Source organism: Chiloscyllium plagiosum, chromosome 3 (genome assembly GCF_004010195.1).
Source record: "Chiloscyllium plagiosum isolate BGI_BamShark_2017 chromosome 3, ASM401019v2, whole genome shotgun sequence".
NCBI classification, from domain to species: Eukaryota; Metazoa; Chordata; class Chondrichthyes; order Orectolobiformes; family Hemiscylliidae; genus Chiloscyllium; species Chiloscyllium plagiosum.
In genome coordinates, this window is record NC_057712.1 from 24,082,596 (window position 1) to 24,093,132 (window position 10,537).

At 40.6% G+C, this 10,537-nt stretch overlaps 1 protein-coding gene across 1 annotated transcript in view; it reads right to left on the reverse strand.

Annotated features, from left to right (window-relative positions):
• The window catches only part of tpo (thyroid peroxidase), an 80,162-nt gene that overhangs the window by 43,019 nt on the left and 26,606 nt on the right, over positions 1–10,537 (reverse strand). Inside the window, exon 6 of the mRNA XM_043687457.1 lies at positions 135–344. Coding sequence (XP_043543392.1) covers positions 135–344 — 210 coding nt within the window. The remainder of the gene's footprint in view (positions 1–134; positions 345–10,537) is intronic.

Genomic DNA, 10,537 nt, shown 5'->3' on the forward strand with positions numbered 1-10,537 from the left:
AGAGAGCATTAGAATTTGGTCCCGTGATATGCTTAGACCAGGTCTGTTTTGAACTCTAAAATGTTGAAAAGAAATTCAATATTTTCCCACTGTTGTCTATAATCTAAAATCTATAATTAAAATTCTATAAATACCTTTATTGGAAAACAGGGATTGAGATTCTGGCATGTATTCCTACAGTCCACTCCTCCCACAAAGGCAGCTAGACTGATGCTCTGAGGCGTGAATGCAAAATCGTGGTCAATGTATTGACCCCACTCAACTAGGATGTGTGAATAGAGATGGTCTTCAGTCATATTGGTCTGAACAGATGTACGTAGAATTTTGTTGGTTATATCTCGGACCTGTCAGAAAACAAATTTGTTTAATACAGAAACTAGTGGTGGCATTTGAGCGAGTCTCCTTTGAGCATTGCTTTGAGCATTTGAGCATTGCTTTGGGCTTCTAAGTCAAAAATCACACAACACCAGGTTATAGTCCAATAGTTTTAATTGGAAGCACATTAGCTTTCGGAGCGCCGCACCTTCATCAACCACCTTATGAAGGAGCAGCGCTCCGAAAGCTAGTGTGCTTCCAATTAACCCTGTTGGACTATAACCTGGTGTTGTGTGATTTTTAACTTTGTACATCCCAGTCCAACACCAGCATCTCCAAATCATGACTACTTTAGGCTTCTAGATTGCTAATCCAATGACATTACCATTATTGCCTACGTATTCAATCCCCCTCCCCCAATCAATGAACAAAAGTGACTGAATGTAACTAAAAATGTATAAGTTATGGATACATTCAAGCTACTGTTAACTAAAGAAGTTAATGACCATGAAGAAGAGTCAAATGATGTTGGATTTCTACTTTTGTGTCAAAAGAGAGCAAATAATTGTACATGTGCAACTTGGACGTAGGAATGTGGAGATCAATTTTAACGCATCAACAGGTCCAGCCATTGCACTGACAGAATGGAGGAAACATGGATATTTTCTAAGATTGATATTAATATAAAAAAGGCTGTAGTCAAATCTTGCATTTTTTCTTCAAGTATTAAATCTGCTGCAACTAGACTCTATCATGCTTATTAATTAATAAAGAAAGATGTTTGATAGAATTTTAAACTGTACACAAAGGATTTATTTTAAGAGACTATTTCCTGCATTACATTGAAAACTTAACTCAATATGAAAGTGAATTGTAAATCAATGAACCTTGCTCAAATAAAGTAAAATTAAAATCCACAGAGTGCAACCTGGCCTTTTCTTATTATGAGAATTCCTTGAATGCTTGATTGTTTGATTGAGATTCTGCTATGCAAGGACTGAACAGAGAATACTAAAGAATTGAAGCATCTGTTCACTGCCCCTAAAATGATTAACACTTTTGTTCAGTAGTCGAGATATTGTTAAGTACTCACCTATCTTAGTCCAGAAAGCTCAACTTTTATTATCCAGTTTTCTTATTCATTTGTGTCATTGAACTTCCAAAGGTTTGTAAAGATCTTGTGCCTCCACTGCTATATTTCAATCAGGTCAGAAGTCACTCAACCAGGTTATGGTTCAACAGGTTTATTTGAAATCACAAGCTTTCAGAGCACTGCTCCTTCATCAGGTGAAGTGAAGCTTGTGATTTCAAATAAACCTGTTGGACTATGACTTGCTGTTATATGATTTCTGACCTTGTCCACCCAGTCCAACACTGGCACCTCCACATTACATTTCAACCTGGTAAACTCTCATTTATGAATCTGCTTAATGATTATCATTGGGCTTCTTAACTAAGTAAATTGGACAACATGAGTGTCTATCACAACCAAATATAAATGCTATGCTTATCTAACATGGACACACATTTTTCAGCAGAGACCTTTGCATATTGCGTGAATCTCCTAATCTCATGCGGAATTATTGAAACAACATTACAGCTTTTACTCCCATTCTAATTAAGATCAGCAAACATATTGAAGCCCAGGGATCAAACCTATGCTCTTCCAGTTCTTTACAGCTCAGACCTAATCAAAGCAAAGTATTTAACTATCTAATCATTGAGGTGGATAGACAAACCCCTTTTACATGTAGTCTTCCTAAACCATAAATCAGGTTTTTATGGTTCACCTACTATGCAATATTGCTTCAATGATATAGGGCACAGTGGCTGCAATTGCTTGTCTGAGTTTGGAAGTGGGGTTTATTATTTTACTGAATACTAAAAAGGTCATCCAAAAATAAAATTATGCCCTGGTTGGTTACAACTGACAATTCTGAGTGTTAGCAGACATTTATGCTCGAAACTACAGACTGACAGTCTGAAGTATGTTTGTTTTAATATGAAGTGTGTAACAGGAAAGGCAGATGAGCTATTATTACAGATAATTATGACGTTGTAGCTGTTACAAAAAACTGGTTGTGAGAGGGAAAGGATTGACAGCTAAATGTTTCAGGATTTGGATGTTTCAGGCAAGATAAAGATACAAAAAAGGTAGGGAAAGTGTGTTACTGATTAGGGAGAATATCACAACTTTATGAGGGAGGACATACAGCCATAGAGTCATAGAGATATACAGCACAGAAACAGACCCTTCGGTCTAACTTGTCCATGCTGACCAGATATCCCAACCCAACCCAATCTAATCCTACCTGTCAGCACCTGGCCCATATCCCTCTAAACCCTTCCTTTTCATATACCCATCCAGATGCCTTTTAAATGTTGTATTGTAACAGCCTCCACCACTTCCTCTGGCAGCTCATTCCATACAAGTACCACCCTCTGTTTGAAAAAGTTGCCCCTTAGGTCTCTTTTATTTCTTTTCCCTCTCACCATAAACCTATGCCCTCTCGTTCTGGACTCCCCACTCCAGGGTCTTTGTCTATTTATCCTATCCTAAACTTCGAAAACATTACCCCTCAGCCTTCGAAGCTTCAGGGAAAACAACCCCAGCCTGTTCAGCCTCTCCCTATAGCTCAAATCATCCAACCCTTGCAACATCCTTGTAAATCTTTTCTGAACTCTTTCAAGTTTCACAATATCCTTCTGATAGGAAGGAGACCAGAATTGCACGCAATATTCCAAAATTGGCCGAACCAATGTCCTGGACAGCTGCAACACGACCTCCCAACATCCTGTACTCAATACTCTGACCAATAAAGGAAAGACACTTGGAGGACTCATCCAGCAAGGTCATATGAGTGGGATGTAGGATTTGGAAAGGTGAAATCGGTTTGTTGGGGATATACTGCTGGCTTCCCAAAAGCTAGCAGGCGATAGAGGTACAGATATGTGTCCAGATAATGGAAAAAAAATGAAAACAATAGGGTTCTTGTTGCGAGTGATTTTAACTTCCCATATATTGACTGGGACTCCCTTAGCACCAAGGACTTCAATGGGTGACAATTTGTTAGGTGCATTCATGAAGGTTCCTTGAAGCAACATGTGAATAGTCCAACTAGGGAAGGGACCATCTAGACCTGGTATTGGGGAATGATCACAGCCAGGTGACCAAAATTTCAATAGGGGTGCTTTTTGAGAATAGTGATCATAAGTTGTAAGTTTTAAGTTACTTATGGATAAGGAGAAGAGGAGCGCAAGTACTAAATTGGGGGAAGGCTAACTACCACAACATTAGGCAGGAACTTAGGGGTGTAGATTGGGTACGAATGTTTGAGGGTAAATCCATATGTGACATGTGGGAATTTTTCCAAGACTAGTTGATTAAGTTAAAGACCAGCATGTTCCAATTGAAGCGAAGGATAAGGATGGCAAGATTTGGGAACCTCAAATGACAAGAGAATTTGAAAGCTTAGTCAGAAGGAAAAATTATGAGAAACGTAGAGGCTTAGGAAACTGAAGACAGACAGAACTCTCAAGGAACATAAAGAAAACAGAAAGGAGCTTAAACAAGGTGTTGGAGGTGTAAAAGGGGCCATGAAATTACTTTGGAAAATAGGATTGAGGGAAATCCAAGGCACTTTATACATATATAAGGAGAAAGAGGGTAGGTACCGAAAGGGTAGGTCAACGCAAGGACAAAGGAGGAAATTTATGCATGGAGCTAGAGGATGTGGCTGAAGTCCTTAATAATTACTTTGCATCAGAAGTCATGAAGGAGAAGGACATGGATGATAATGAATCTAGAGAAAGGTGTGTTGATATTCCAGGTCATGTCAATGTAAAAAAACAAAGAGGTGTTGGGTGTATTGAAAAACTTTAAGGTCGGCAATGCCCAGGACCTAATGGGATCTATCATAGAGTACTGAGGGAAGAGAAAAAGGAAATTGCTGAGACATTGTACAAAGCCTTTCTATCCTGTTTAGTCACAGGAAGGGCCCCAGAGGACTGTAAATAGCTAATGTTGTTCCTTCATTTAAGAAGGGCAACAGAACAGCAACAGTAAATAGCAGAACTCTGAGAAGCATCACCATAGAGAGGGAACTAGGCATACTGGTCCACAGTTCCTGAAAGTGACAACGCAAGTGGATAAGTAGTAAAGAAGGCATATGGCATCTTTGCCTTCATTGGTCAGAGCATAGAGTATAAAAATTGGCAAATCACCTTGCAGCTGTAAAGAGCTTTGATAAAGTCACACTTGGAATATTCTGTACAGTTCTGGTGGCCACACTACCAGAAGGATGTAGAGCTTTGGAGAGAGTACAGAAAAGTTTTACCAGGATGTTGCCTGGTTTGAACATTATTAGCTATGAGGAGCGATTATACAAACTCAGTTTGTTTTCACTTGAATGTCGAAGGTTGAAGGGCAATCTAATAGAGGCTTACAAATTTATGAGAGAAATGAATAAAATGTATAGTCAGAACATTTTTCCCAAGATGGAGATATCAAATACTAGGGGATATAGTTTTAAGGTAAAAGAGGGAAAGTTTAAAGAGATGCAAGAGGCAGGTTTTTACATAGAGGGTGGTAAGTGCCTGCAATGTGCTGCTAGAGGAGGTGGGGGAGGGGGATACAACAGCATAATTTAAATGGCATGTGGACAGATACATGAATAGGCAGGAAGTAGAGGGATATAGAGTACATAGAGGCAAAAGGGTTTTAGTTTATAAAGGCGTCATGTATTGGCACAGTCTTAATGGGCTAAATGATTCGTTCTTGTGCTGTAATATTCTTTGTTCTTTGTGATATCGAATTGCTATCTGGGGCTGAAAGTTAAATTAATCCTTGCCAGTTTATGAGGCCATTTCAGGTGGAACCCATTAGCATGGGCTCAACTAATTTTTTTTTAATGAGGAGATTTTTTTTTGTCACCCTGACACAGCCCCAAACAGCCCTTCAGGCCTGATGAAGGGCTTTTGTCTGAAACGTTGACTTTCCTGCTCCTCAGATGCTGCCTGACTGGCTGTGCTTTTCCAGCACCACTCTAATCTAGACTCTGACTTCCAGCATCTGCAGTCCTCACTTTTGTCCAGCCCCAAAGTCTGCCAGCATTAAAGTTCTGGGATGTCAGAGTGTTGCAGTATGCATGTCTGACAATAGTTACATAGACTTGCCTAACCTTTTTGGGTAAGTTGACATCAGAATCGATGTGTGGTGTTGGAAGAGCACAACAGATCAGGCAATATACGCACCTCGGATGCTGCCTGACCTGCTGTGCTTTCCTAGCACCACATGCTCGACTCTGATCTTCAGCATTTGCAGTCCTCACTTTCTCCTATGTGAGTTGACATCAGTTCTGTACTGAAAGACAAATATCCTTCATTTCTAAAAATACCTGGTAAACTTGGTATTGTTTGCACTGTCATGTGTGTCACACCTTGAATTTAGTCAAAAATAAGTGTCTGCTCAATTGGATGGGAAATTTCACCATGGCAGAAATTTACATAATTCCCAACCCTGACCAAACAAATAATCAGTTACCTGCCTACTGCTTTGATGTGCAGCTGAATGGGACACCTTGAGATGTTTCTCTGAGCACTCAGGTAAGATTTGGGACAAAGTAGCTGAGGAGAATTATCAGTTTCACAGCCACTGGTAATGCTTCCAACTGGGAGCAGATCTTCAAATTGAAGGCTGCAGATATCTGCCATTACCTAATGTAATGAGCTTAGCACTGCACTTTGGAGAGGTTCAGGACACAGAGCATCTGTGTGTAAACTCTGTCTGCTTGGTTCCTCGTCCCTGCACCATCTTATTATGTACCTCTCTCCTGTGAAACTCCATTGAGTTCACATGCTGATCCCACAATGTCAGGTCATCACTGGTTGTGATGGTATTTCTCTCCTGTTGTGTTGTCAAACACATCTGTTCCCTCACCTGCTGTTCCTAAACTCATTGAATTTATGAAAAGCCAAATCCACTGTCAAATATTAGCCCAGGAAACAGAACCAGTCACAATAAATTCAGATGAGACAATTACAAGTTTAAATGTCTATCATTAATGAGTGATCTGTTTTGCCTCTTTTCCCTTGGTCTGTTACCTAATCAATGGGAAACCTGAGCAGCGTGCGATAAATTTGATTCAAAGTTAAAAGCAGTTTACAAAGATATTATAATAATTTCTTAAGGATGTTAATTGCATCAATAACTACCTAGCTGTATGTAAAATTAAACCACTGACTGAATAGATTTTTTGCTGGTATCCAAATATAACATAAGATGGGCACGTTGGAACTGGATTGTGATCCCAATCAAACATTAAATTATTTTTAAATTCTCATCTGTCCCACCCATTAGTTCTTGGGGCTAACATCTTAAATCCTTGCTTCCACCAGCATATGAAGTTGGGGACATCTCTCTCTTATTTGAAACTATTTTATACACAGATGTACCACATCAGAAATGATCCCATAAAGAAATAAAATAAAATTTCTCTTCAATTTCACAACACCTAACTGGTCAACTTATGAATACTCCAGCATAACTGGATAGAATCGATCTGGAGGCATTTTTAAGCTTGATAAGTATGAGGGAACCATATTCACACATATAACTGTAATGGTGCATTAAAGCTTCTTTGTTGTCAATGCCTATATTAATCATGAGCTGAAGATCAAAGTACCAGATGGCATTTTATACTATTCTGCATCAGTAAGCTGTTGCTCATTTATGTGGAGGAACACTGAAGGTGGATAGTTGCTCACTGGCACATGGACAAATATTTTGCATTGCTAAGTAAATGTGCCGTATGGTCTTCAACATCCATTGGTGCAAGACAACAATGTGCCAACTTGTTTAATCAGGAACGGCATTATTATGAGAAGTTGAGTAAAAATGCCAAAACGTTTGATTGTCCAGTCTTGTCTTGCTAGGCCTTCACAATTAAGGGCTCCATATGCTATTTGTAAATATTATTGTGACCTTCCTGGTAGTAAGGCTGTTATGAATTTGTAAGCTGCACATATAGAAAGCAAATGTTTTGCTTCATGGCCGCCAATGCACTTTATTGTTTTAAATGAACTACCACACAGAACTTATCAATCCCTGAAGGGGATCCCTCACTGTTCCATTAACATGGCAATGAGGAACAAATCTTTGGTGGATCGATTCCAGAGTATGAGGTGGGTAAAGTGGGTAAAGTGGATGAAGTGTCAGTCAGAAGATTTTATGTTTGTTGCGTCCTAAAGTTTGGATTGGGAGAAGGACAAAGAGCAATTTAGAGTAAGAATAATTTATTGGTGGACGTCCAATTCCTGTGCAGCAAAAAGAGATCTGGACAGTTGAATTGGGTCAAAGATTGCCAGTCAAAACTATACTAAAGCAATGTGAGCAATTTGCTACATTAAAAGCAAAGGTAGTTTGAGTGCAGTCAAACTACAGAAACCGATGCAGGCAGTTTTTTACAGTGAGAGCAGTGAACATCAAGGGAGTGGATATGTTTATGCAGCATTATACTATGTCAATGTCACACTCATGCCAACTATTTGCGCACACACACACGCGCACACACACACCATGTTCTCCAAGCAATGTGCCATTTGTGAAAGTCAAAGGGGTGTCTCCCTTGGTGGAGTGAAAGGGTAATCACCACTGATAGTCAAGATGCTCCTTCAATTCCAGGCCAGGGGCTTGGCCAGGGTTAGTCCTGCATGGTTCTGCTCTGGGTTTAGAGGTGGGACACGTGGGGAGACATTAGTCCAAGAACTGGTCTGATGTTTCCTCCAAAGAGACAAAAGAAAGGCATTGAATGGGATGGAATGGTTGAAAGAGAATCTATTGGTAATTCAGCTTCAGGAGAGATAGTGGTGTCTCCACTGAGTGAGTTGTAAGGGCAAGGGTCATGGACGTTAGTCATTTGGGAGGATGAAGTGGGTGAGAACCATTGAATGGACATGATGCAAACAATGATCAGAGTGGTGGTTCATAGGCCATGGTGAGAGAGGTGTCCAGTGACAGAATTAAAGTAAGTGGTGACCCTATGGTAGCAGAGAGAAGATGGTGGCACAAAGGGGAAAAATACAAGAAAGTTCAAAAAGGGCTGCTAGAACTGGCGAAGACAAGCTGGCACAAAATGTTTACAAGATTTCACAAAAATGGAGTAATACCTTCTATGAAATAAGAAGAATGTATAGATGTAGGGAGAGTGAATTGTGACAGAGTAACATACTGATGTTATGCAGAATCATGTAACTTGATAAAGGTAACAGCCCTGGAATGTAGGGTATAGTCAAGCTATAACACTGTATAACTGATCAGTGGAATTGTGAATATGCTCGACTCAAGTCAGTGAACAGAGGAACTCGAGTCTTGTTTGATTACTGAGGATACAGGCAGAAGGAAAGCCTTTCCACTTTACTGTGCAGAGCACCATTGACCTATTTCCTATAATACTGAATGCCCTGCTTCAGCTCAGGCACAGCACTAGCCCAGAGTGTAATCCAGGTTGGAGGTAGGTTTAGTGATTTAACCTCCTGCGACATTAGCCTGCAGGAAAATGGACTGCTCTCTTCTCCTGCGCATAGTTCATCAAAACCACCAGTTCTTTGTCTGTGAAGTGTATAATCAGCTTTCCTCTCCTCTAGGCCATGTCCACTGCAATAACAGTCAAGCACTGGTTTGAAGAGCAGCTCTTTGCAGGCAGAGTCTGAAGTGGTATGTGCAGCTAGACTTGAAATAAGGCACCAGCCGTGGGAACACCAGAAGATCCTAGCACTTATACCTCTCCAGTCGCGTGATTCTGCGAAAAAGGCACTTGCAAAATTAAAGAGGTGAAGAGGAGGGGATCACATGAGAAAAGTCACTTGAAGTCAGGGCAGAACAAACATGTGTAACTCACTTGACAAAAGCCAAGAATGTGGAAGATCCACCAACAGAGTAAGATGAAGCTGACAATGGTTGCACACAGGTGAAAGTGAGGACTGCATATGCTGGAGTTTAGAGTGGAGAGTGTGGTGCTGGAAAAGCACAGCAGGCCAGACAGCATCCAAGGAGCAGGAAATTCAATGTTTCGGGCAAAAGCCCTTCATCAGGAAATGATTGCACACAGCAGATGTCAGAGTGATCGTACAAGTGAAAACCTGGCCGAATGTAAAAAGTTTGCAACAGAAGTGAAAGAAAATAAAAATCAGAGAGCAAAGAGATTATGTGAGAAAATTTTAACAGCTAATATAAAAGGAAATCCAAAATGTTCAATAGACATATAAATACCAAAGGGGAGGTAAAAATAATAGATCGATTAGTAACCACAAGGAGATTTACATCTACAGTGTGGAAACAGGCCCTTCAGCCCAACAAGTCCACACCAACCCTCCAAAGAGTAACCCACCCAGACTCATTTCCCTACATTTACCCCTGACTATTGCAGTTAACACTATGGGCAATTTAGCACAGACATCTGTACATCTTTTGGAATGTGAGAGGAAATTGGAACACCTGGAGGAAACCCATGCAGACATGGGGAGAACGTGCAAACTTCATACAGACAGTCACCTGAGGAAGGAATCAAACCCAGGTCCCTTGCGCTGTGAGGTAGCAGTGCTAACCACTGAGTCAGCATGCCACTCTTGGTTCGGACCTGGCTGAGGGCCCTGTCAACTATAATGGTGGAAACACTCAGTTGAGGAAGCAAGTGAATATTTCGGAGGCTGCCTTATTGAAGTTGGCATTATACTCTATGTCATAGAGTCATAGAGATGTACAGCATGGAAACAGACTCTTAGGTCCAACTCATCCATGCCGACCAGATATCCCAACCCAATCTAGTCCCAACTGTCAGCACCTGGCCCATATCCCTCCAAACCCTTCATATTCATATACCCATCCAAATGCCTCTTAAATGTTGCAATTGTACCAGCCTCCATCACTTCCTCTGGCAACTCATTCCATATCCATACCATCCTCTGTGTGAAAAGGTTGCCACTTAGGTCTCTTTTATATCTTTCACCTCTCACCCTAAAATTATGCCATCTAGTTCTGGACTCCCCGACCACAGGGAAAAGACTTTCTCTATTTATCATATCCATGCCCCTCATAACTTTATAAACCTCTGTAAGGTCACCCCTCAGCCTCTGATGCTACAGGGAAAACAGCCTGTTCAGCCTCTCCCTATATCTCAAATCCTTCAACCCTGGCAACATCCTTGTAAATCTTTTCTGAACCCTT